This window comes from Littorina saxatilis, linkage group LG7, assembly GCF_037325665.1.
Source record: "Littorina saxatilis isolate snail1 linkage group LG7, US_GU_Lsax_2.0, whole genome shotgun sequence".
In the NCBI taxonomy this organism is placed as follows: Eukaryota; Metazoa; Mollusca; class Gastropoda; order Littorinimorpha; family Littorinidae; genus Littorina; species Littorina saxatilis.
The window spans coordinates 11391924-11419677 of NC_090251.1; the positions used below are offsets into that span (position 1 = coordinate 11391924).

At 41.9% G+C, this 27754-nt stretch overlaps 1 protein-coding gene across 2 annotated transcripts; it reads left to right on the forward strand.

Moving 5' to 3' along the window:
* The first annotated feature begins 739 nt into the window (after nt 1–739).
* Nucleotides 740–27754, forward strand: LOC138970679 (uncharacterized). 2 transcript variants are annotated; one of them, XM_070343154.1, is made up of 5 exons: nt 740–965; nt 20662–20890; nt 21252–21372; nt 22803–22931; nt 23842–27754. In XM_070343154.1, the coding sequence occupies exons 2-5, from the start codon at nt 20682–20684 to the stop codon at nt 24163–24165; spliced, it is 783 nt and encodes a 260-aa protein (XP_070199255.1). In that variant the 5' UTR covers nt 740–965; nt 20662–20681; the 3' UTR covers nt 24166–27754. The 2 variants fall into 2 exon arrangements, with proteins under 2 accessions (XP_070199255.1, XP_070199256.1); XM_070343155.1 differs by lacking the exon at nt 740–965 and adding an exon at nt 17243–17352.

A 27754-nucleotide genomic window follows, 5' to 3' on the forward strand; every position in this document is an offset into this window, starting at 1 on the left:
ACATCTCATATGTTTTTCAATATCCCTAATTGTTCAACATCTCATATGTTTTTCAATATCCCTAATTGTTCAACATCTCATATGTTTTTCTGGCCGCCCTTTTCTGTTTGTTTTGCTTGGTTTTGGCCAAACATGATTATTCTTTTTTGTTCTTTTCATTTCATTTTTCATTTTTCATTTCATTTTCATTACTTTATTGTCCCATCGCTGGGAAATTCGGGTCGCTTCCTCCCAGTGGAAAGCTAGCAGCAACGGAGTCGCGCTACCCAGGTGTCTGCGTGTTTAGGTGTATTCAGCCACCTGCACTTATGGCAGAATGACCAAGGTCTTTTACGTGCCATTGTGATGACACGGGGGTGGGACATGGCTTCCGTCTCTGGGTCTGCACATAAAGTTGACCCGTGTCCGTCCCGGCCCGAATTCGAACCTGCGACCTTCCGATCACAAGTCCAGTGCTCTACCATCTGAGCATACCATGAATAATGCTTTCAGTCCTTGTTTCCTTATCACGCTATTCTCTACTTCACAAACTAAGATAAAAGGTCAGGCAAAATCTACTTACAATCATCTCCATATCTCCTTGAAATCTTCGCTAATTTCCTTCATCCTTTTTCACATCTCACCGATCAAAAGTTTGGAGCGCTTAATCTTTCGATCTTCGCGCCAATGGCATAAATGGCGACTGCACGCAGACGAGAAAACGAGCCAATGGGAGCGCTGGTCTAGGTTTTCCCTTCGCGAAGAGCCAGCTTGGCGTGCAGACGGCCATTTCCACGCGCAAGGTGGCACACTGTCAGTCTTAGTATTGAGTGCTTGCTTGCTTGCTGGTTTTTAAGGTGAATTGATCCATACCAGGAAAAAAGACAAGTTGAGGAAAATATCTTTCCTGTGTGTGCTGTGTGTGTGTGTGTGTGTGAAACATTCGGCCGGATATTCTGTGTAGTTTTCAGTTTTCCTCATTGTTGGTAAGTGACATTTTTGCTTCCTTTTCACAGATTGAATTGTATCCTTTTCTGTTATTTTTCTCGCCAGTGTTCTAGCAAAAATGAACGAAAATTAGTCGACCTTGGTGTACAAAGCATATTTCGTTATTTTTACTGAGGAAAATGCGAATTGAGAGCCTGTATGGTCGTGAAAAGGGCAGTGTTGGAACCTGATGGAGAGAAGGAATGTAGCTTTTGTCTTGATTTCACGCACTTTATACGACCTGTTGAAAGAAATATGGCGGGTGTCCTGCTGTTGTTTGCTTAGTGGGCGTGTACCTGCGTCTATATATAACTTTGGTATACTCACTTATCCTGCATTCTTCATGTCTGAAAAGCTCATACGGGTCTGCCTTCAGACCAGACCTGTCGGTCGGGGGTATCTTCTCCTAAAGACGTCTCTCGCAGCTTGAAAGGGTGGTTTTTGTCGTTGTTCTTGAAGGCGAAAACACGATGAAAAAACCCACTATTCACAGAGAGAGCGATACATTTTTGCCATGAGCGTGAGCGGTTTACATTTACTTAGGTCTGAAGTTTTCTTCTTCTAGCACTGAATAACCGGACCGCCTTTGGGAGGATATCGGTATAAAAATCCCCCATTACACGCGTCAATGGATTAAGTGTCGACCTACTGCAAACAACTGACCAGGCCAAAGAAACAAATCAAAATAATCCCCAAATGTTGTTCCTCAGTGTGAGTCGTGGGTGTCTTAAGTCTAGCCGGAATGTGTCTGGGCGAGGCTACTTTCGACTGACGTGTCCACTAAGAAAGACTAATTTCCTCCTATTTCGAAATCAGTTATCTCGGGCTGTGCACGAAGAGGTCAATGCCTGAAAAGAATGAAGATTGTATTTTATCTTTGCACCAGAAAGAGCAAGAAGGTTGGGTGAATATTTCGAGTTTTTGTTTTGTAGGTCACAGTGCCCGACAGTTCGGTAGAAATGTAGGACAAAGATGGCCGCTCGTCTGGTTAGCTAAGATTATGTTAATAATCAGCCTGATTATGTGTTGCTGTTTGATACAAAAATGAGGAAGCAGCAGAAATATCAACCATACTTCAAGCTGATTTAATTTCAGTAAGGTAAAACAAAATCGATGGTCATGGTGTTACGAGCAAATCAATTTACTCTAACTCTGCACGATGCGGTACATTCCTCTGCACGATGCGGTACATTTCTCTGCACGATGCGGTACATTTCTCTGCACGATGCGGTACATTTCTCAAACGTGTAGTGTGTCGTGTCTGTTTGTGGTTTCAAACCACTGTAGTTCATGTTTCGTGCACGCGTACAATGAAATTTCAACGTTTCCCGTTAGTACAAAAACAAAACAAAAATCCATTCCAAGCTGTCGCATTTTTGCAGCTGTTGGCTCTAAGCCATTACAGTCGCCAAGGTTACCAATGTAGTGATGTAAACGTGCTGTGAATATTTCACACGCACGCCGGCAGGTGGCGTACTCATCAGAACTCCTGTTGTCTGATTGGTTCGTCAAATATTCATTACACGTGCTTGTCTCATTAGTAACAAGGACATGTTTCACGTTTGAACCCAAGTTTTCACAGCGACAGTCTCAGGATTTGGAAACATGAATACACGCTTGCAGGAAAAAGACAAATATTTGGTAGCGCCGTACTGTATTGGCAACTCGCTTTCCACAGTGAGAAAACTGCCCGAATTTCCGTAAGGTTAACCTCAAAGGACTGTATACAATCTTAACCTTAACCTTAACCTCCATGCTGCAAAGGAGGACGTCAAATCTAAATTTTTTCAAAGATTTTTCTGTCGTTTCATTTTTGTCCAACTTCTATCTGGTTGGTTGGTTAAATATGCATTACACGTGCTATCGTGTGAGTACAGGAAAACTGGTGTGCCACTTTTGAACCATAGTATCAAAGTATGTTCCTAATTGGCCACTTCTGCCACTGAGTTGTGGGTTTCTTTTTTCTTTTTTTTCATTTTTGCTTTTCAAGGTTAGCCTACTGTTGAATTCGTTCATCTGCTGAATGAATGAGGCGTTAAATATACATGCTGCCAAGAAACTATTTCTGACGTTTCAGTCTCGTTCTGATTAGGTCGGTAAATATTGACTGCATGTGCTGCCATGTGAATAAGCAGATCACTTTTGTTTGAGCAATTTAATTCAGATCGCAAGTTTATTTTGTGAAGTGTTAGGGAACGTGTGTACTAAAGTTTGGGCAAACTTTAAAGACTTTTCCCTGAATTCAGTTTTGCTTGGTGTATTTTGTGGAGGGACGTGCCTTGGTTTTCTTTCCCTTTGTGGCGGCTTGAAAGTATGTTTCGTTAGGCCAAAAAAAAATAGGTCTGTTTACGGTAACCCGACCGACCCTATTTTTTTTCGCGCGACCCTAGACTTTTTTTTGGCATTTGGGGAAAAAAAAAAAAAAAAAATTGGTTTTTTTTTGCAAAATAACGTAAAAATATGGGTTTTTGGAAAAAGAAAAAAAAAAAAATCCTCACCTACCGACCCTATTTTTTGGGCCTATGTTACCGTAAACAGACCTTCTTTTTTTTGTGGCCCTAGTAGAACTCTCTTTTCAGGCAAAGGAAAAAGGGAAACTACTTTGTGTCTTCAGTACCTTGAAATATTTTCAGTTATTACACAGCATCGACCGCTTCTTAATATTTTAGAACACTCAGGCCACACTATTTGAAAGCTGAGGAATTGAAAATTGTAAAAGATCTATCTTTGCTTTGATCTACCTTTGCTTTGAACACGTGCGCGGGCCCACGTGTATACAGATCGGAAGGCATGGAAGTCAATTTTAAAAGAGGATTGAAATTGTCTGTCATTGTGAGTGAAAAACGTCCAGAGGCAAATTTAATTCGCCCGACCAGTGTATAATAAGGAAAGACTCCACGACCTTTTCGGTTTTTGTTTCGTTTTTGGGACAGATTTTCCTCACTGAATCAGCCATATCTCACTAAAAAGCCAGGCGACGGGTGTTGTTATAGTTTCTTCTTTCATAAGGCCAAAAAAAAAAAAGGTCTGTTTACGGTAACATAGGCCAAAAAAATAGGGTCGGTAGGTCGGGATTTTTTTTTTTTCTTTTTCTCCAAAAAAACATTTTTACGTTATTTTGCAAAAAAAACTAGATTTTTTTTTTGTTTTTGTTTTTTTTGTTCCCCCAAATGCCAAAAAAAAAGTCTAGGGTCGCGCGAAAAAAATAGGGTCGGTCGGGTTACCGTAAACAGACCTTTTTTTTTTTTTGGCCTAACCGTGGTTGTGCGAGGGTCGCAGTATTTTTGCAAATCTCTTTTTAGAATAAACACTATATAACTTCGATGTTACCGAGGACGTGAGTCAACGTCCAATTGTTTCTACTAATGCATGAAGTTAATGTTTGCGTCAAAACAACAATATTATATGCACTCATTTTAATTTTGTTCACTACACGTCTAAGCATAGTGGGCGTGCAATAACCAGTTTATTGTTATTTGTAGGACATTTCTTGAATAGTTATTTAGCCTTGTATAGAAATATTTAGTTTCTGAGACATGTAAGCTCACAGCCACTGTACCATACAACTTCCCCTATACACCTACACCAGGTAAATAGAATTAAGCAGACACCATTCCATCACCTTCCGTCATTGTGTCACTCCATTGCTCCATCATTCCGTCATTCTTCACCTCACTTATTAATCATATATCCCCCACCCCCCACCCCCTCATCCACATTCACCCCCCCGCCCCCCATCATGGCGGCATAAATTGATAACACGGGCGGCAGTGTGGCAATTAAGTTGTTAAGCTCAAAGGTACGTGAATACTTAGAATACCTGAAGCACAGGTAGACATTACACAGGTGAGCGGCACAGGTGTGCAAACCATCACAGAGCGCGTGTGTATGGAGGGGGGAAGGCGCAGGTGTGGAAGGGGGAAAGGCAGGAGCGATAAGAGATGAAGTGGGAGTTTAAACTGGGTAGGGGAGGGAACAGGTGCAAGATATCGACTCAACGGTTCCGTTAGAATGAGGGTTAAATGGTTTGGGTGAGAAGATGGTAGGAGATACAGAGAAAGAGAGCGAGAGACAGACAGACAGACAGCACAGACAGACTGACTGACAGACAGACAGAGAAAGAGTCAGAGAGTGGAAAAAAGATAGAGCGTGTCGGTGTCGTTTGTCTGTGTGTTTTTACATTTTAGTCAAGTTTTGACCAAATGTTTTAACATAGAGGGGGAATCGAGACGAGGGTCGTGGTGTATGTGTGTGTGTCTGTCTGTGCGCGTGTGTGTGTAGAGCGATTCAGACCAAACTACTGGACCGATCTTTATGAACTTTGACATGAGAGTTCCTGGGAATGATATCCCCGGACGTTTTTTTTCATTTTTTCGATAAATACTTTTGATGACGTCATATCCGGCTTTTTGTAAAAGTTGAGGCGGCACTGTCACACCCTCATATTTCAATCAAATTGATTGACATTTTCGTAAAGCAATCTTCGACAAAGGCCGGACTTCGGTATTGCATTTCAGCTTGGTGGCTTACAAATTAATTAATGACTTTGGTCATTAAAAATCTGAAAATTGTAATAATTTCTTTTTATATAATTATAAAACGATCCAAATTTACGTTCATCTTATTCTACATTGTTTCCTGATTCCACAAACATATAAATATGTTATATTTGGATTAAAAACAAGCTCTGAAATTAAAAATATAAAAAATTATGATCAAAATTAAATTTCCGAGATCGATTCAAAAACAATTTCATCTTATTCCTTGTCGATTCCTGATTCCAAAAACATATAGATATGATATGTTTGGATTAAAAACACGCTCAGAAAGTTAAAACGAAGAGAGGTACAGAAAAGCGTGCTATGCAGCACAGCGAAACCACTACCGCGCTGAACAGGCTCGTCAGTTTCACTCCGTTTTGTACAAGCGGCAGACTACGGTCATTGTGAAAAAATGCAGTGCGTTCAGTTTCATTCTGTGAGTTCCACAGCTTGACTAAATGTAGTAATTTCGCCTTACCACTTGTTTTTGTTTACCATGTCTCTCTCTCTCTCTCTCTCTCTCTCTCTCTCTCTCTCTCTCTCTCTCTCTCTCTCTCTCTCTCTCTCTCTCTCTCTCTCTCTCTCTCTCTCTCTCTCTCTCTCTCTCTCTTTCTGTAAAGTAAAGCAAGAAGATGAAGTCCATTTTGTTTTGTGTTGTCCATACTTAAACAGATTAAGAGAAAAATGTATCCCATTTAAATATTATAAAAACCCAAGCACTTTTAGACTCAGCTTGCTCCTGGCTTCACCTCAAGAAACTGTTGTTAGAAATGTATCCCTGTATTTGTATAAAGCCTTTAAATTAAGAGATGTTGTAAACTCTTAGTTAAATAACGTGTAATGTATGCTTTAACCTGTAGTGTTGTGCGATTATTATGTTGTACCTTTTTTGTACCTGATGAGTTAAATTATTTGCAACGTTAACACTCCTTCATAAGGGGCTATGGCCTGTTGAATAAATTATCTGCGTCTGCGTCTCTCTCTCTTTCTCTCTCTCTCTCTCGCTCTCTCTCTCTCTCTCTCTCTCTCTCTCTCTCTCCTCCTCCTCCTCCTCCTTCTTCTTCTTCTTGCTCTTCGCGGCATTCTAGGAAATCGTTGTTGTTGTTGTTGTTGTTGTTGTTGTTGTTGTTGTTGTTGTTGTTGTTGTTGTTGTTGTTGTTGTTGTTGTTGTTGTTGTTGTTGTTGTTGTTTCAGGTTGCACATAGCTAATGCATCTTGTATACAAGATGGGAGAACAACAAGTCTAGTTGTAAATGTGCTATTATCGAAAACAATATCCGCTCCATTGCTCGTGTTTGAGTTACACGTTTGGTGTACGTGTGTACAATACTTTTTTTTTAATTTCGAAAGTTGACATTTTCTTTACTAAAGTGCTAAAAACCATCATCCACTACAAGTGTTGCTGTAATTTTAGTTCGGACCGATTCTCATAGCTGAAATCGCAATTCTCGAACTCATCCAAGGCAAAGAATTAAAGTCTTTCCTTATTCCAATTCCCGGCAGCAGCAGAGGGCAAGAGAAAGATACCCTGATAAGCCGGCCGCTAGAAACGAAGAGCTTGGTGCAACCTCCCACCCCCTGCCTCACCCCCAACCCCTGAAGCTTTCTGATTGTGGTTGCCATAGAAACGCCCTGATGCCTGGAGGTCGCGGGGCGAGGGATGGAATCAAACTGATCTGATCTTTGCACGACATGGAATCGGCAGAGAATGGACGGGGTTTGCTTCTTGGTGAAGATAAATTGCAAATTGAGCTGTGAAGGGGGAGAGAACAAGGTGGGAAGGGTGTTGCAAAATAGAACAAGTCGCGTAAGGCGAAAATACAATATTTAGTCAAGTAGCTGTCGAACTCACAGAATGAAACTGAACGCAATGCCATTTTTCAGCAAGACCGTATACTCGTAGCATCGTCAGTCCACCGCTCATGGCAAAGGCAGTGAAATTGACAAGAAGAGCGGGGTAGTAGTTGCGCTAAGAAGGATAGCACGCTTTTCTGTACATCTCTTTGTTTTAACTTTCTGAGCGTGTTTTTAATCCAAACATATCATATCTATATGTTTTTGGAATCAGGAACCGACAAGGAATAAGATGAAAGTGTTTTTAAATTGATTTGGACAATTTAATTTTGATAATAATTTTTATATATTTAATTTTCAGAGTTTGTTTTTAATCCGAATATAACATAACAGGCACACACACACACACACACACACACACACACACACACACACACACACACACATGTTACAAACGCACATAAACAGATAAAGACAGATACTCAGAAATGTTCGTCAAATTAGTCTGAATCGCTCTACACACACACACACACACACACAGACAGACAGACACACACACGCACATACACCACGACCCTCGTTTCGATTCCCCCTCGATGTTAAAATATTTAGTCAAAACTTGACTAAATATAAAAAGGCGTCTAGCAAAAGAAAGTGTCGTGCAACGTTTGTAAGTGTGGACTCACGCGATTGTGTTTATTACAGGGCTCGGAGTCATCCGTGAACGGCACAGGCTGGCACACACACTGATACACACGCACGGACGCAGGGACACGCACGCGCACAGACATGCTTGCACACACACACACACACACACACATACACGCACACACACATACGCACATACACACACGCGCGCGCGCACACACACACACACAGGCACACACACACACACACACACACACACACACACACATGTTACAAACGCACATAAAGACAGATACTCAGAAATGTTCGTCAAATTGTCCGCTTTTTATTAAAATGTCATGACAAACAAAAACGCTGATCACGATTTCCACACAAGTCATGAATTGTTAACTATCTCGCCGACAATACAAGGTCCTGGGAAGATGGCCCGAATGCACGACCAGGCATGCAGCTCTGGGTGATAATAATCGTTAGACCCTGTCACGATTAGCGAGATTTAGTATCGCGGCTAAGCCCTGAGGAGAATAGAGACCGCTTCATTAGCTGACGATTTGGGTCGATAGGGCGGACAAGATTTTTGTCGTTTGACTGTGTGTCTTCGCTGTGGTTATCGATGCGTGAAATAAGCGGTGTAAGAATGTTTTAAAGAGAGGAAGACTTCCTTGTCGAGAAACTATGATTACAGACAAAAATCGTTGCTTTATGTCAACACAAATTACAATGGCCAAAGCTTCAGGAGATGAAATCTCTTTCGACTTTTGACTGCATGTCCTTGTTCGCTGTTGTCATCGATGGAGATGTGGAGTTTAAGTATGATTTGATGAGTGTCGGCTATTAGTGTGGGAAAACTCTGTATTTGCGTTGTCTTATCATAGATTATGTTTAGCGAGATTTTTTATGTTTTGAATGTGTGCCCTTCTTCGCTGATGCACTATTAAAGATAACGAGTAAACCCCAGTAACTCCGAATGTAACCTCCTTCAAAACACAACTATTTAGAGAGAGAGGGAAAAAATCTAGATCACATTGCAACATTCTAGGTAAGTAAGTATCTAGCTCACAACGTATACAAGAAAAAAAATCTAAATGAGCCTCTCAGGTAATGACAAACCCTCATTGTTTCCGGGTGCACATGCTTCTTAAAATAAAATCTTTACAAATAAAAATAAGATTAAAAATAAACGGCTCTGTCCATGTAAGCAATCTAATAATTATAGTTTCCGAGTGCAACTGTTTCTTGAACAAAAATCTGTAAAAAAAAAAATACTAATAATAAAAAATAAAAATCTCTTTCAATATAAGAATCCTAACACATGTAGTTTCCGAGTGCAACTGCTTCTTGAACAGAAATCTTTAAAAATCACAAAAAAAATCTCTGTCCATTTAAGAATCCTAATGGTTTCCGAGTGCAACGGCTGCTTTAAAACACAAATCGAGAAAAAGACACAAACTGACAAAGCTCGCTCATTCAAGATCCCTGGAGATGAGCTCCCATTGTTTCCGAGTGGTGCGCCAATTGATCCGACACGCCGTATTGTTTCCTGAGAGAGGAAAGGCGAACACACGTTTCCACCGTGTCGCACACTGTTCTTATTGATCTCAGACAGGTAAGCGGAACCACCGTTCTTGTTCGCCATGTTTGCTGAACGCACGATAGCTCAGCGGGCAATCAATCTGAAAAGCCGCTGAAGACTCGGTGGACCGGCGTTGTGATGTTGGGGGTGGTGGTGGGGAGGGGAATGAAGGGGGAGGTCAGGAGCCTGCGCGGCTCTGTCCGAAAATCGTGATGTCATTAGGGTCGCCGTTGAAACCGGAAATGGCGTCACGCACCCACTCGAGTGCCCGGATCTGATCAAGAAGACCGTAGTTGCCGGGGCTCGCTGCGTCTTCCGTCGACAGGAAACCTGCATTCCGAGGATAATTGCTCAACGTTGGTGTTTTTTTCTCCAACTATTTCTGTGATGGGATGAATTCCTACAGTTGGCGACGTTAGCTTTAAATTTCTATCTTTAAAATAGGAAATTTATGATGCATACAGTTAACGGGAATGCAGTCAACAAACCGTTTAATTGTGTTCTTCTTTAGACCGGCCTGGTTGAGGAAGCGCGGGTGTTTGGTTCATTAGGACAAACAGTTACAAGATGCACATTTTGGCAAGCGGCAAATAGGGCCTGGGTTATTCTCCAGAGCGGCGTACCATTTTGGGACAGTATGCATTTTCAGTCCTTTAACTGATTATAACGTATATTAAATGGCAACTGGAATGTATTCGCTTTACATTTTTCAGCAATACTCCAATTAGATGATACAGACATGCAACAAAAAACATAGTATATATTTATGTCTTTTTTTTTATAATTGTTAGTGTCCAAATCCATGTCATAACCTCTGGTTTCCTTGTTACGAAGTTGACGTACTAAAAAAAACCTTGTAATTTACTGAACGTGGACAAACAAAATGTGCAAGTACTTCTAATTCTTTTTCTGCAGCCTAAGAATATATATGGAACCAGTTCTCATTTAATGAAATCAACAAGTTGTGTGTGTGTGTGTGTGTGTGTGTGTGTGTGGGTGTGGGTGCGCGTGCGTGCGTGCGTGTGTGTGTGTGTTTGTGTGTGTGTTCGTGCGTGCGTGCGTGCGTCCGGCCGTGCGAGCGCGTGGGTGTGTGTGAGAGAGAGAGAGAGAGGGATAGAGAGAGAGAGAGCTGCTTTGACAGCTGTGCGTTTTGCCAGGTAAACGAAAAAGCTATAGGCCTAGTTCAGGGAAAAATGAAAAACGTTTAGGCAAAATTAAGCAAATACCAGCAGCAGAAGTCCAAAACTAAATATAAAATCAGTATTTTTGGCAACGATTACAGTTACACTGTCCAAGGTCGAAGACGTCCTTGCATTGTCATACCGTCAACGCGGTTAACGCCTTGACACCGAAGGCCATGAATATTCATGAGATTTCTGATCAAATATTGCCCTGAGAACATCACTGTCCAATTTTAGATAATCTGCTGACATTGGACATCCTTCGGGCAGCCTCGTGAGTCAGGACTGAAGGACATAAACGCTACAGAACACGCACCCCGAGTGTGTTTCTTGACACAATAATATCAATACTGTAGTTCAACATCTTGCTAGGACAGTATGATCCGTTCAGCTCCCAGGCAAAAGCAACGTATGTTTGCAAAAGTAAAATATGACTAGAATATCATGATTTCAACGATGACGATCCGTAGAAAGCTAGACTAAACTCAGGCACATGTTGAAGCAGATGAAAAGAGGCGCCCTCCCCATTTCGATCCCCAAAACAACCACCCGTGCCTTGCACATATACACGCGTTGAGACCGCAATACGGAACCAGGATAGCACGCTTACGACCAAGATGAATAAGAACAATAAGAAAAATCTTTTAATCCGGCTTAAAAGCACTATGAGCGGATATTTGTTTCTTCCTGCTGCTGCCCCTGACGATGACGACGACGATGACGACGATGACGACGATGATGATGATGGTGATGATGATGATGATGATGATGATGATGATGATGATGATGATGATGATGATGATGATGATGATGATGATGATGATGACGACGACGACGACGACGAAGACGATGATGATGATGATGATGATGATGATGATGATGATGATGATGATGATGATGATGATGATGATGATGATGATGATGATGATGATGATAGTATTAAAGTATCCCACACACAAAAACCTGCATATGCCATTCTTCATTGACGTGGATATTATGTCCATGAGGCCAAACAAAAAATTAGGTGTGGTTACGGTAACATAGCCCAAAAAATAGGGTAGGAAGGTAGGCAATCTTTTTTTTCTTTTTTTTACTTTTTTTTTCTAATGTGTACAAATTAAACCTACTTGACAGGGAAATAAGTGTGCGACTCGAGCGCTTTCGCTTTCATTGCGTTTTTTGCGCTCGTTTTCTTGTTTTTTTGTGTTGTTTTTTGACAAATGTAATAAAAAGTTATAGGGTCGGCCCCTAAAAATAGGGTAGGTCGGGTTACCGTAACCACACCTATTTTTTTTTTGGGGCCTGAGGGATCTGCCCCTTTAATAATAATAGCGTTTGAAGATTGCACTGAGTAAACATTTGGCAAGATCGAGAGAACGCGATCCGTTTTGATTGCTCGTCATTCTTGACACACTCAGACTCAACTCTCATCATCGATCCCTCGTTAAAGTTTCATTCAGAGCTGAGCGAGATAGGAAAGAAGGTGGAGGGGGAGCGGTAGAGAGAGAGCGAGATAGAGGGTTTGTTGTGTGTGTGTGTGGGTGTGTGTGTGTGTGTGTGTGGGTGTGTGTGTGTACTACGCCATATAGAGCGATAGAGAAAAACTGTAAGAAATGTGTCACAAATTTGTGTGTACGTGTGCGTGCGTAATATATGTGTGCATGTGTGAGTACGTACGTGCATCCGTTTGAGAAAGAGTGTGTCTGAGTGTCCGCGTGTGAGAAAGACAGGCAGAGAGACAAACAGACAGAAACCGAGTGTGATATACATAGAATGGGCCAGGAACAAGAAAGGACATGGCTAACCAAACCGGAGCTACAGAAAGAACAGAGAGGAGTAGAGTGTACGGGAAGGGGTGGGCGTGGTGGAGGAAGGTGGAGGATGAGGATCGAAATGAACGTGGTGACGAGTTGGACAGGAGGATTACGCTGTCTGACTTTGATGGCATCCCTGCTTCGGTCTGATCGATACCAAAGTACCGTCCACAAGACTTTCTGAAACAGCTAGGCTCGGGCACGTGCACGATTCTAATCGCTAGAGGTTCTCATTTGACTGTACGTTTGACGGGCACAATGGCGTTGTGAACAAGACGCCGGCTTCCCAAGCGGAAGGTTGAATGTTCGAATCCCGGCTGCGCCTGGTGGTTTAAGGGTGGAGATTGTTCCGATCTCACGTGTCAACTTATGTGCTGTTGTGCTAGTGCCTTTTCCCCCTTCGTGTATACACGCAAGCACAAGACCAAGTGCGCACGGAAAAGATTCTGTAATCCACGTCAGAGTTCGGTGGGTTATAGAAACACGAAAATGTCACGCATGCATCCCCCGAAATCGACGTTTGGCTGCCTAAATGGCGGGGTAAAAACGGTCATACACGTAAAATCCCACTCGTGCAAAATACACTATAGTGTACGTGGGAGTTTTAGCCCATGAACGAAGAAAAATGTACGTAGAACCTACTTTGCTATCAGAGTAACAGTGCCCCCCACCCCTACTATGCCCCCCTCCCCCCCCCCCCCACACACACACACCATATCCCAGGGATGCCCAGTCAGTGATTAATTAGTTTGATCAGACTGAGTGCCTCTGTGGTGCTAAGACTGATGGGCGCTGTCAGTCAAGTTCGCAGTGTGGCTAGAGGTACTGGTGGTAAAAGCGAATAAACTCAATCAACTAAGTCTTAGTGGTATTCCGGACACGTTCTGGTGTTCAGTCAATACCCGGTACATGGATGTCTCCGCTTGGGAGCGGCAGTCGGTGAAGCGGGGAAACGTATTTCTAATCAATGGCATTTACATTGTTTATAAACAATTACTTATTTAGCACATGAGCTTCTAAATAATGATTATTTAGCTAAAACTGGTGAAAAAAAACATGAAAAAGTATCCAAATAATTATTTGACAAATGGAATGCCATAGGTTTCGACCCACGGTTCTTCGTCAGCAAACAATAATAAAAAGAATGTAAAAAGAAAGATGACACCAAGAGAAAGAAGACAAGAGGCGAAGCCTTCAAGGCTCACGTAAGAAATAGACAAACAGTAACACAAACTCAATCACTCCGTCACACATACACACCCACACACACAGTAAGCTTAGGTGACACTGTGCAAGAAAGAGAGACACTAGATCTAGATCTGTCTGTCTGCATGTAGCCTACTTACAGGGAGGGACACGACTGCCAAATAGTCTCGGCCCGCTCAAAATAACAATGACCGAGACCACACACACCACGCGAGAGAGAAAGACTACAGGGAGGCATGCCGTCATGATGCATTAATTGACGTCAAGCACTTTTGACCGTGACGTAATCTTATGCGAGCTTTATCCATAGTCTTGGATAACCACTCACACATAGACTCGGAAATGTTAAAGTTTCTACCACAGACATACACACGCACAAACACACACACACACGCACACACACACGCACAAACGCACAAACGCACAGACAGACAAAGTTACGATCGCATAGGCTACACACTTCGTGAGCCAAAAATCAGTCGATGGGAAGACAGACAGCACCTAACGTTCAACAAAAAAAGAAAGAACAAAGTCTAAGGAACAAAGTCTTGGTTAAAAATGACGTTTTGATTGTTATCTTGTTCTTCTTCTTCTCAACTGCAGTCTCTTGTTCCTAGTATTTCTAATCGTCCAAAAATGTTGCCGACATTCTGACTGAGCTGCTGAACTTATCACGGTCGAATTTGTGTGAGTGTGTGTGTGTGTGTGTGTGGTGGGGGGGGGGGGGGGGCTTGACGCCAAGGGCTGTCTTAAACAACATCACCAACATCTTACAGTAACAATTAACTCAATATATCAGAATCATTTACAATTGATACATACTGTAACCCTGTATGTGTGTGTTTTTGAACGGTGTGTGTTCGTTCGCGTGTGTTAGTGTGTTAGTGTGTTAGTGTGTGTGTGTGTGTGTGTGTGTGTGTGTGTGTGTGTGTGTGTGTGTGTGTGTGTGTGTGTGTGTCCGGCCTAAGATACGGCTTCATGTTATCATAAGTTATATCATCTGACTTGTGTGATAGTGACTCCTTACAATATGCCATGCAAAAGATTGACAAGACATTAAGTACGTACTAAATCTTTTAATATGGTAACAAAGGAATCAACAAAAGATTTGGGGGATGCGCGAGTGTATGTGGCGGGGGAGGGGGAGGATCTGGGAGAGACACGGAGACGAGAGAAGTGCCAATGACAAGTGATGAGACACACAGGTCAGACTGGCCGACAGGCGTAATTAGGACTGAGGGTTTGTTCCATCGATCACATGTGACATGAGCCGGCTTGATTAATATCTGGATAGCGGAACAGCTCATGCTTCTTGTAATGAGTGATTTTAGAATCCTCGTGTACTCACAAGAACACACACACACACACACACACACACACACACACACACACACACACACACACACATTCGTCACTGACTGACATACACACACACACACACACACTCACACACACACACCACACACACGCAACACACACACACACACGCACGCACACACACACCACACACACGCACGCACGCACACACACACACCACACAGACACACACAAGTACACATGCATGCACGCACGCATACACATACATACACATAAACACACACCGGCACGCACGCACACACGTACCACACACACCACACAAACATTTCTATTTGTCTGTCTGTCTGTTAATTTGTTGTTGCTTTTTTCGCACAAACAATTATATGAACACAACACCCATTATATGCAAACGTTTCACAAGCTCACGTGTGCACCATAGAATCATCATCCAAAATATAATCCAAGAACATCGTCAGCAACTCAAGGGTACTTAATTACATGAATCGGAAATACGATAATGTTTTGTGCAGCCCACTAAAGTTGTACTTTCCAACACAGAATCCGGTTTGAGCAACTAGTTTATCAAACGCGTTCGCTCCTGCGTAAGTAAAAAGGAGCATGACTCATTTACACAGGTGAATAAACGAGTTTGGGTTTCAGTGTGCACGCACAGACAGTTGACAGTGGAGCTTTATTATTAGCCTTGTCATTTACCTTCATCGCGTATTACAACATCCGCGCACCTTCGTAAAGCTTCGTAATCAATGTTTAGCTAAGAATAAACGAAGGCCGCTTAAATTAAAGGCCAACTCCGCCTCGTTCAGCATACCACATATTGCACGATTGTTAAAGGCTCACTCCGCCTCGTTCAGCATACCACATATTGCACGATTGTTAAAGGCTCACTCCGCCTCGTTCAGCATACCACGTATTGCACGATTGTTAAAGGCTCACTCCGCCTCGTTCAGCATACCACGTATTGCACGATTGTTAAAGGCTCACTCCGCCTCGTTCAGCATACCACATATTACACGATTGTTAAAGGCCCACTCCGCCTCGTTCAGCATACCACATATTGCACGATTGTTAAAGGCCCACTCCGCCTCGTCAAAACAGTTCCCCTCACTGTCTCAGATCTGGTCAGGCTTTTATTTATTTATTTATTTATTTATTTATTAAGGAGATTTCTATAGCGCATAACTAAAAGCACTATGCGCTTTACAATATCACTAGGTATAAGCACACGCAAACATACTCTGATTAAATAGAACTTAGCCTAACAAGACATACTAAGAACACTAAACATTTGAGTTCATACAAAAATAGAGAATTACATTAAATACTGGACAAACGATTAAAATAAGCTTAAGGCCTACACCGACTACAATGGACTATTTCAAATACAAAAATTTAGTTAACTATAAAAGGCAGTGCATAAAACTCCATAATCCTAAGAAGGTTGAACAAATAAAAAACATAAAAGACTATTTAACTATAATTACTTCGTAAAAGATAATAAACATGGAATACAAAGCTGTAATTTTTAACAACAAATCTAAAAAGATTTTCATGCCATATTGCACAACACATTTTGACACACACCCAACCTCACACAAGCACACATACACACTTACACACACACACACACACACACACACACACACACACACACACACACACACACACTGGCACGCGCGCGCACACACACATGTACTCACACACACACACACACACACACACACACACACAATAAATTTTACATGGGATAAGACAATCCCTCCACTTGGTCACATACCAAAATGAGCATTACGTGTGGACAGTGATTGTTTTTGTTGAAGAATTAATTAAGAAAAAAGCACTACTGGTTCCTTTTTTTTTCTTTTTTTTTTAGAAATTAATTCATCAAATATGTCCAACTCACCACAGCTAGCAGTCATAGTGTTGATGTTTGGTATGTGACCAAGTACGGGATGGTCCTATCCCACGTAAAAGCACTGCATGGTTCCTTTTTTGTTGTTGAAATTAATTCATGTAACTAACCACAGCTAGCAGTCAGTGTGTTGATGCTTGGTATGTGACCAAGTGCAGGGTTGGTCCTATCCCACGTAAAAGCCTGACAAGATCTGAGACAATAAGGTTTTCACGAGACGGAGTGGGCCTTTAATCAGCGCACCCGTGTATATAAATGAAGGATAAGTGTGAATTACAATCAGTCTACACAAGAACAATTAGGTTGCTACGATTCGAAGACATTGTTTCAGTGCGATAAGAGGTTCATATTCAGTGTTGAAGAAAGAGTTTCTGGCCCCACGGTAAGATATTTCTCTTCGTTCATATGCAATCCAGCTGTTGTTATATTAGACATATTATTTTAGTTATGAGCGATTGACTTGTGCTATTTACGTTAGTCACGTTATGACGTCTTTTCGAACTTTGGCTTCTGAAGTCAAGAGGTTTTACTTCAAAAGAGAGAGCCCAAAAGAAACGTCTTGGTTGTTTGTGTGGTTGTTTTTTTATCGAACGACAAACGATAGAAGAAAGCGTTCGTGTTCTGAGAATGTACAGAATCTGTTGATACGCGCTGAACTGAGATGCCTTCTTTATATACTGACACCGAGTAAGTAAAAATACAAAATGAGAGAAAAATACTCACCAGCCATGGCTACAATCCTCAATTTCTTAAACAATTTACCGAACGGACAGATCATATGAACAATTAAAGTTTAAATTCAGGATTCAATTAAAATGGACTCATTTGTTCGTTTTGTATTCTATTTGGAAACACACAAGCCAAAGCAATATAACAAAACAAAGAGAAAAAAACAGCCGTTTACGTTATCTTATACACACAAGAACATGTAGCCATGCACAATCGGTTTGCTTGCATGTATCAGAAAACCGTGTCAACAACTAGCTTCCCCCAAACACAGAAAAGACTTGCACTTGAAAAGAAGGGACAGTTTACGCTCTAAACAGCTGTGTGAAATTCGTCCACTCCCCGTTAAGGCCCCGCTAAAGTGTGTGAAAAGCAAACGTGCGATGTTTCAGCTCCTAAACAGACGATCGAGCTTGCGTGTTGGTTTGTGTGCTAAGCGACCGAATGGTACTAGTGTCGCTTCAACTGTCAACAAAGTAACTGTCAATATTTTCGGTTTGGCCTTTTGTTCAACTTAGTCATTCACTCAGTTGTTTCTTCTGTTTTAGCGTTAAAAAACTTTTTTCTGAGGTTTGGGCTTGTTAGAGGTAAAACTATGAATAATATCGTGAAAGTTGTTTCTGATGCAAAAGAAGGTAAGTTCTGTGTGGAAATATTTAACTCAATGAAACATTAAATACGGTATGTCACATTTTATTCGATTCTGAAGCACAAACGTGCCCGCGTTCGCGCTTAACGCAAATGTCAGGTATTTCACTGTTGTTGTTTTTATGTGAAATACAACTAAAACTAAAGGTATATGAAGTGATGACAGTTTTTCATATCAAATGTAAGCTTAATTGACTATTGTCTGACTGGTTTCTGTGACCAAATAACCGGTTTATATGGGATTATATAGGTTTCTTATCTTTGAAGTTCTACCGATTTACAAAACCCCTAGCGTTGGACCACTCGGTGTTTAGGCCTCACCTGCGGACATCAAAGCTCTTTTACCAAATTGTGTTATCGTTACCAAATAATAACGTTTGCTCGTTCCTTCAGCCCTGGTATTTCAGGACAGATAATTCCAAACTACTTTTAGATGCAAGGCTCATTTTTGTTTCGTTGTTCAATGTTAGATCCGTATACTGCAGCAATCTATGTAAATTGTCTAACGGTAGTTATACGATGCACCACATATATAAGTGATAATATATTAGTGATATTAATTACACCCCCGGTATAGGGGTGGGTATAGGTTTCGCTCGATGTGTTTGTTTGGGTGTTTGTGTGTTTGTGTGTTTGTGTTTGCATATAGATCTCAAGAATGAACGGACCGATCGTCACCAAACTTGGTGAACAGGTTCTATACATTCCTGAGACGGTCCTTACATAAATTGGGACCAGTCAAACACACGGTTAGGGAGTTATTGGTGGATTAAAATTATACAAGGACTTATACAGGGACATCTTCATGGTCAAAGGGAAATAACCATTCTCACTCAGTCACTGCCACCAACTGAGAAGGTTATTTCCCTTTGACGGGGGTGTTTTTCCTACCTCGTAGGAATTTCTTGTTGGGGGAAGTCGCCCTTCGCGAAGCCACTCTACTTCACGAAGCTCGCTGCACGAACCTCAGTTTTGGAACGGATTTTTTTAATAACGTGTTTGTTTTTATTTTTTCTTCGTCAAGTCTTCGCTGTCTATAGGCAACTTTGGACTCAACCAAAGGCATCCTTAGTGACCACAGGAAATAAACGAATTCCGAAAATAACTCTGTCGGGATTGTATTGGTTGTGAAAGAGTGAATACCCTTGCTTTTACGGGGACAAACATTGGAGGGGCCAATCACTTGCCAGGAGTGTGTTGGAAACACGTGGACAGGAGCACATGTGAATTTATTTGTCCCTGAAAAAGCAAGGGTATTCACTCTTTCACAACCCATACAAACCAGACAGAGTTATTTCAATAACATCGTCTCTTGATGCGCTTTTAGGCCCCCCCAAAAATAGTCTGTTTACGGTAACCCGACCGACCCTATTTTTTTCGCGCGACCCTAGACTTTTTTTTGGCATTTGGGAAAAAAACAAAACAAAAAAAACAATCTGAACGTAAAAATATGGTTTTTTGGAAAGAAAAAAAAATCCCGACCTACCGACCCTATTTTTTGGCCTATGTTACCGTATGTTGGCCTTATGTAGACACAAACAGTAAGTGGGAGCCTCGTTACGCGAAACCCGCTTCTCCCTTTCGAAGAAGCGTTGTATGTGTCTTTGTCTTTGTCAGTGTCCCCAAACCTGAACTGTATGCTACAGATAGGACAGACGTTATGTGCCTGTTTCAGAGAAACAAACCAAGAAGAAAATGACGCCGAAAAACTGAAGTTATGCTGAACCAGCCTCTATCTCTTTCCAATCGGTGTTTCTTTGCCTTAGTCAGTGTCCGCATAACAAGAAATGTACTGCAAGACAAACTTTATGTGTATATTTCAGAGAAAAAAAACTGGGCAAGAAGAAAATGGCGCCGAAAATCTCTGATCTTGAAGTTATGCTGAACCAGCCTCTATCTCTTTCCAATCGGTGTTTCTTTGCCTTAGTCAGTGTCCGCATAACAAGAAATGTACTACAAGACAAACTTTATGTGTATATTTCAGAAAAAAACAGGCAAGAAGAAAATGGCGCCGAAAATCTCTGATCTTGAAGTTATGCTGAACCAGCCTCTATATCTCTTTCCAATCGGTGTTTCTTTGCCTTAGTCAGTGTCCACATAACAAGAAATGTACTACAAGACAAACTTTATGTGTATATTTCAGAAAAAAAATAGGCAAGAAGAAAATGACGCCAAAAATCTCTGATCTTGAAGTCATGCAGAACCAGTCGAATTTTTTTTCCAAGAAGCTTTACCAATCTTAATGTGTGTGTATTTGTCTTTGTCAGTGTCCACAAAACCTAAAATATACAGGACAAATGTTATGTGTACGTTTCAGAGAAACAAGGCAAAAAGAAAATGGCGCCGAAAATCTCTGACCTTGAAGAGTTCGTGAAGATCTGGGCGTGGGACAGTTTTCTGCGCACACGCATCAAGGAACACCAGAAGCTACGCTACGAGGACGTGAGGTTAGAGGTCAACTGGTCAAGGGTCAAGTTCACCAGTTTCAAGCCGGAATATGCAGATCAACGATTTGCTCAAAAACCTCAATCCCAGGTTGTGTTCAGGTGAGTTGAGGGTTTTTCTCTTTCTCTCTCTCTCTCTCTCTCTCTCTCTCTCTCTCTCTCTCTCTCTCTCTCTCTCTCTCTCTCTCTCTCTCTCTCTCTCTCTCTCTCTCTCTCTCTCTCTCTCTCTCTCTCTCTCTCTCTCTCTCTCTCTCTCTCTCTCTCTCTCTCTCTCTCTCTCTCTCTCTCTCTCTCTCTCTCTCTCTCTCTCTCTCTCTCTCTCTCTCTCTCTCTCTCTCTCTCCCTCTCTTTCGTTTGTTCGTTCGTCCCTCTCTATCTCTAAAAGATACTGCATCTGCTATACTGCCATCATACACACACCACAGAAACAGAAAACTTTAACATTCATTTTCGTCCCGTGCAGATCAACGTACGAAAACTACACAGACAACTTCCAGGATCATTCCTTCCAGACAGAACGGTCCACAGTGTCCAGTTGCACCACGACCGTCAGCAAAGGATTCACCAAGGGCATACACATTGAGGTCAGTTAACGGCTTGCTTGCTGTGTGATTCAGTCTTGATTTGAAGCTTCCGAATTCATGCCTGCTAATTTACAAATGTTTATGTTCAGCCTGACGGGATAAATATTTCTTTTTAAAACTCTTTCTGGCATGTCGCATAAGGCCAAACAAAAATATTTTTTGGTTTAGGGTAACCCTACCGACCCTATTTTTTCCCGCCGACCCTAAAACTTTTTTTCATTTCTAAAATAAAACCCCAACTTTTGGCACATTTTGCGAACCATACCGAGACTGAGGGAAGTAACCTCCTTTAAAATCGACTAACTTTTTTGGTCACGTTACCCTAAACCAACATATATTTTTGTTTGGCCTAACAGCATAATGTCTTAAATGATTTCGTCTGTGTTTTAACGACATGTGTTTGCACAAAGCTCCGAAAGTTTGAATGCAATGCATTGAAGAATTTTTTAAATGTACCGTTTCTTGTCTCATAATCCGCTTAAACGGCTTCAAAAACCGCCTTTATGGCTTTTCAGAAGACAAAGATTGGTGAACAAAACTGAATTTTGGACACAAAATTGAGTTTTCTAGATCTTTCCTAAACATTTTCCGCTTTAGCTGTTCTGATTGTTTTGTCGATTTTAACGCCGGGACCTTGCTTTCGTGAATTTGATTTTGTTTGGGTGTCTGTGTTGTAGATTCCACAGTACGGACAGCTCTGCCTACTTATGGTCAAAGTTATACGAGTTTTTTTTATAATTTTGTAGTAGAAAGAACATTCTGTCTACATTACATATCTGCAGAGAACTTTTCTAGTCCCGTGGACTTTTGATTTTTTTTTGATTTTTTTAAACAACCAGGTGTCTTCTGATTTTGTGAAAATGGGCACATGAGGATACCTTATGTAAAACCAAACAGTTTGCTGAAAAAAGTAGGGGAATGGACGACCTTTCCAGTTGTATAACTTGGTTTACAATAAACGGCCTCATCACAAAGATCTGCACTTAAACGTATCTGCGTAGGTTTTTTTATGACGCGTAGTATATATAAAATGTAAGGAACTTGTGCGGTCATTGTCCAAAGCATTTTCCATGATGTGTACTCTGGATCTTTGATTTAGTCTCAGTTTGCAAAGTTTTGTTTTCATTTCTTGTTCCAACTGTCCAGCCGCTCAGGCTGTCAAAGTGTCCCATAGGACAGCACGTTATTTGACGGAGGCTGAATATGCAACATAATGACGTGACCAGCCGGAAGAGGCAACCGTTTGTTTGTTTGTGTGTGTGTGTTTGTTAATTTGTCTGAGCTCAAACGGTCGTGTTATCTTTTTAAACCAACACAATAGAGAGAGCTAGGTTTGCGTATGGACACTCTTTTCTAGGGCCCAAGACTAAGTGTCAGCTAGCAACAGGTAGCTTATAGCATTCACCTTTAGCCATTCTACATCGCCACAGGTCAAGCTGGGTCTGCCTGACGAGGTTGCCGGGGCAACGGCGGGGTTCGGACGCGAGGTGACCATGGAGTCGACAGACGAGAGCACGCACGAGGAGACCATGACCTGGACCATCAACAGCAACATCAAGGTCAGGGTCACACGGATAGAAAGAGGGATGGATGGCTTTATTTGTTTGTTGATTGTGGTTTCTTGTCTCGAAAACGCACGCGCAGGGCTGGATCTGGGGGGGGGGGGGGGGGTGTTACTGTTGTTGTTTGATTGAACTTATACAGCGCTTCGAGCTGTGGGGAAGCGCTATATAAATGTTCCATTATTATTACTGTATATATTATTACTAGATGATTACCCGCTTCAGTCGAGTCGGCGCACGAAAGAAAGGAGATAAACGCGCAAAACACTGGAGACCTTCTAAAAATAGTAACGTGCAGTGACCTTCTAAAAATAGTAACGTAGTAACGGGAATATGGATTGACGCCACACGGAGGAAGGGAGATAATCGCGGCTGAAAACACTGGAGAAGATAAGGAAGAGTTACTGGTAGTGGATCCAGACCAAAAAAAACCAAAATCGGTTCAGCACGCACAGCGCTGCGCGCTGAGAGCACGTGTTGAAATATCTCATCGACCAGGTTGTGTCCAGGGTGTACCTGAATATGATCACCAAATTTGAAACAGATCCATCGAGAACCTTGGCCGCGCATCGCGCACAGACAGACAGACAGACACTAGTCGTATATATATATCATTATAGATTACTATGTTCTGGAAGCCCCTCCCCCTTACCCGGCAAATCAGTGTGCCTTTTTTCTCAAGGAGAGACCCAAAATACCCCTTTCCCTTTCAAATGCTAAATTTCAACAGCATCTGGGGAGGGGGGGGGGGCGGCAGAGCACGTGTAGAAAGCTTGCCTCAAGAAAAGCAAGAGTATTCACTCTTCCACAACCCATACAAACCCGGCCAACAGAGTTATTTTCGTCTGATGTGAATATTTTTTAACTCTAACAAAGATAGCTGAGGCCATTTCTGAATCCTTTTCAGGTGCCAGCCCACCACAGAACAATAGCAGAGCTGGTGGTACGAGAGAAGGAGTTCAACGCCAACTTCAAGGTCACGGTGCAAATCAAAGGTCAGGTGGTCGTGGTGGTCACCAACCTCCGGGACAACAACTCCTTCGTGCAGTCCATAGAGGGCGACTTCAGCGAGATCATGAAGAACATGGCTGAGAAGCTGGACAAGAACGTTACCATTAGCAACCGTGTGGTCACGTGGGAGATGGAGGGTGCATGTCAGTTCCGCTTCGGAGTGGAACAGCATGTGAGGTTGCGGGAATCGCCGTTAGTCGACGCTAACGGAACGGACTGAGATATGTGGATCAAAACCTGATGCATTCAATAGACGAATTCCGGAAATAACTCTGTCGGGTTTTTATGGGTTATGGAAGAGTTGCTTTCCCTTGTTTGTCCTTAGCTTTTTCATTGCAACACTGAGGTAAGCTACACGTGTCATTGAAGACTTGCCTCAGTGTTTCTATGGAAACAAGGAAAACGCAACATCTTCTACAACCCGTAAAAACTTGACAGAGCTATATCCCAACATCTTCTATTGCAAGTTGAGTAGATGAGCAAGACTGACTGTGAAGATTCCAGTTCAAAAGGTCCAGCAAAATGCGAATATTTTACTGTGGAGTAAATAGCTGGTACAGGTGGGGGGGGGGGGGGGGGGGGGGGGGGGGGGGGGCGAGTGATCGGTAACTGCTGACGTTAATAGCTGATTTCAACAAATGCATTACCTTTTCATCAAGAAGTGCCTCAATGGTTGTCAGAAAACGAGAGAGGTCCAATATATCCATGATTTTATATTCTTCCTCTCTTATGATTAGGATGAACGACTCGAAAGTGGCATACAGTGGTACATGCGATGTGTGGCCCCTCCGATGAGAGGACACCTCCCTTAAAAGGACACCTTCTCTAGGTCTCTTTGGCTATTATCTCTACCAAAATATACCTGTCATGACAGGCCACCTGCAATGTAGGGACACATTTAGCTGGCCCCAAGGGTGTCCTTTCATCGCAGGTACCACTGTATATGGGATGGGGGAATTAATGTGTGACGAGTATGGGGTATGAATACATTTTCCAGTGATGTCACTTTTAGGCTAAATAATGGACACTGCAAGTGTACAACAGCGCGAATGATCAATCAATCAATCAATGACGCTTATATTGCGCATATTCCGTGGGTACAGTTCTAGGCGCTCTGCAGTGATGCCGTGTGAGATGAAATTGTATACGGCCAGTAGATTGCAGCCATTTCGGCGCATATTTACCTTTCACGGCCTATTATTCCAAGTCACACGGGTATAGGTAGACAATTATTAACTGTGCCTAAGCAATTTTGCCAGGAAAGACCCTTTTGTCAATCGTGGGATCTTTAACGTGCACACCCAATGTAGTGTACACGGGGGGAGGGTTCGGACACCGAAGAGAGTCTGCACACAAAGTTGACTCTGAAATAAATTTCCGCCGAACCTGGGATCGAACTCACGCTGACAGCGGCCAACTGAATACAAATCCAGCGCGCTACCAACTGAGCTACATCCCCGCCCGACTGAGCTACATTCCCGCCCGACTGAGCTACATCCCCGCTACCAACTGAGCTACATCCCCGCCCTGGATGCACCTTCAAGTAACATTTTTAAATTTACAACTTGACCATCATTGTGTAAAATGTTTTTTACCACCACACAACTGTGATAAAACTACATGTAAAACATAACAAAACTATTTCCCTTCTTTATTTTATGTCATGAACATGTGAATCAATGATTGTGTATATGAGGCTGTTGTATCAATAATGATTGTCTGGAGCTCTAATTGTTGTAACAAATTGCGAGAACCAGAAAGATCCCATTTTTATAATTCAAATCATGGAAGTGAGAGAAGAAAGACCCACAATGTTATTTCTAAGCTAAGATAGGGTAAGGGACAGAAGTGTTCAGAAGCAAAGAAAATGTAAAACTCGCAAATACAGGACACTTCATAATTTCAAAGAAAATGTTCACACCCTTTCACGCCAGTAACACATCCTCTGGGTAGATACATTTTTTTTCCCTCCGTCTTTACACCTATTCCTTGTCCCGTTGTGCTCTTACAATTCCCTGCATTCCCTTCTCCATCCACATCTGAATTTCGTTCCGCTGCCAGACTTGTCGATTTTACAGACGCTCCAGGGGGGGGGGGGGGGGGGGGGTGTCGGGTCGCTGCGGTGGGCTACCCTCGGAAGACGACACTGCACTTCTGTCGAGTCACTTTGACGGTGTTCAGTAGTGGGTCTGTCTCGAGCTAACGGACGCAGCCCACTCACTACCTACTGTGCCCCAGACTAACTGGGTATAGGTACTTGATCTTGAAACATCATAGCTTAACAGGCGAGGACAAATGTACACAAATTGCACTGGTTGTGATTGTGTATTTTACAGTACTTTAAAACAAATTAAAAACACACCGATTCAAATTGATTTCAGGGATATTTATACAAGAAATCTCGAGTTCATGGAACATGTCCTCTAGACCAGGGCAAAATGGAGACAGCAGTGGTTTTGATGTAGCTCATTACAAATCTTTGAAGTCAAATTAGGCGTCTACAGATTATAGAGTTTCCCCACTACAGTACTATCAACATTCTGCAAACCTATGCATTATTAAAGTAACAACATGCTAAGCAAGAATATTTGCTTGACCTGTTTTTGTCCTGGTTGGAATACCTTCAGAATTCATTCAACCTTATTTACAATGACCTGTAATATAAACTGTATTCTGTGTAAATAAACCCAGAACTTATCATAATTAAAAGGCATTTTCTTTATTTTTTCCAGTTACCTGCTCTTGTTATTGTCAACTTTTCTCCTCAAGATTAATTTACCAGTTTCATGATACAGTGGAACCTCTCCATTTAGACCCTCCATTATAAGACTCCATCTACCAGAAGACTTTATTTTCACAAACCTGCCCTTGAGGCCACCTGTCCAAGGAGACAACCTGTCTAAGGAGACCACCTCAAAGTATCCCCAGTGGTTTTTACGATTATATAAATCAACTGTCCAAAGAGACTGTCAAAAGAGACCACCTGTCTGAAGAGACCACCTGTCTGAAGAGACCACCTGTCCAAAGAGACCACTTTTGCTCAGTCCCTTGGGTGGTCTCTTTAGACGGGTTCGACTGTATTGTCTTTGTATTGTCACTGATATTTCTCTGATTTTGGGAGGTCTTTCAAAAGAGATCACTAACAACAGGCATGGGAATTGAAAATAGTAAAAAAAGGCTGAAAATTTGTAAGTGATAGCAAAGTCAACGTAGCCTTACAAATGACCCTCCCCCCGGAATTTTTTTCTCTCTACAGAACCCAAATGGTGCAATTTGGTGTCATCTGAGCTCCAAGTTTGCTATTAAAAATTCAGTTTTTAGAATAATTTTTGCCTCCCCCATTTATTTTTTCGGCGGACACTTTTGCTTTTTCGGCGGAACAAAAAAATATTTCAGCGGAAATTTGCCTTTCGGCAGACAATTCCCATGCCTGTAACAAGCATTCACCCATGGAAAACTCAAAGGCCCACATATACAACAACAAAAAAGTTTTCATGTTGATTGATGTTTTAATCAGGCTAAGCAAACAACTCATTTGACCAAACTCATACAGCAAATACTTGTGCGCGTCTGAATCAGTGTGGAACAAATGTTAAAATCACTCTCTACGTAAGTTCATGTTCAACATTTTAGTAAACAATAACAACCTAGCTCTAAACATGATCATGATCAAGGAATACATTTATAAAAAAAATTTCACATCAGGGAATAAAAGTAACATTGCAATACATGTAGTACCAGTATAAACAAGAATGCATAATATTTTGTGCTTGAAAGTAACCAGATTTCCCCAAAACATCAGGTCATAA

Coding starts and splice junctions, on each gene's coding strand:
- LOC138970679 (XM_070343154.1), top strand. CDS start 20,682: ATGGCGCCGAAAATCTCTGACCTTGAAGAGTTCGTGAAGATCTGGGCG. Junction 21,373..22,802: donor CCAAGGGCATACACATTGAG/GTCAGTTAACGG, acceptor ACATCGCCACAG/GTCAAGCTGGGTCTGCCTGA. Junction 22,932..23,841: donor CCATCAACAGCAACATCAAG/GTCAGGGTCACA, acceptor AATCCTTTTCAG/GTGCCAGCCCACCACAGAAC.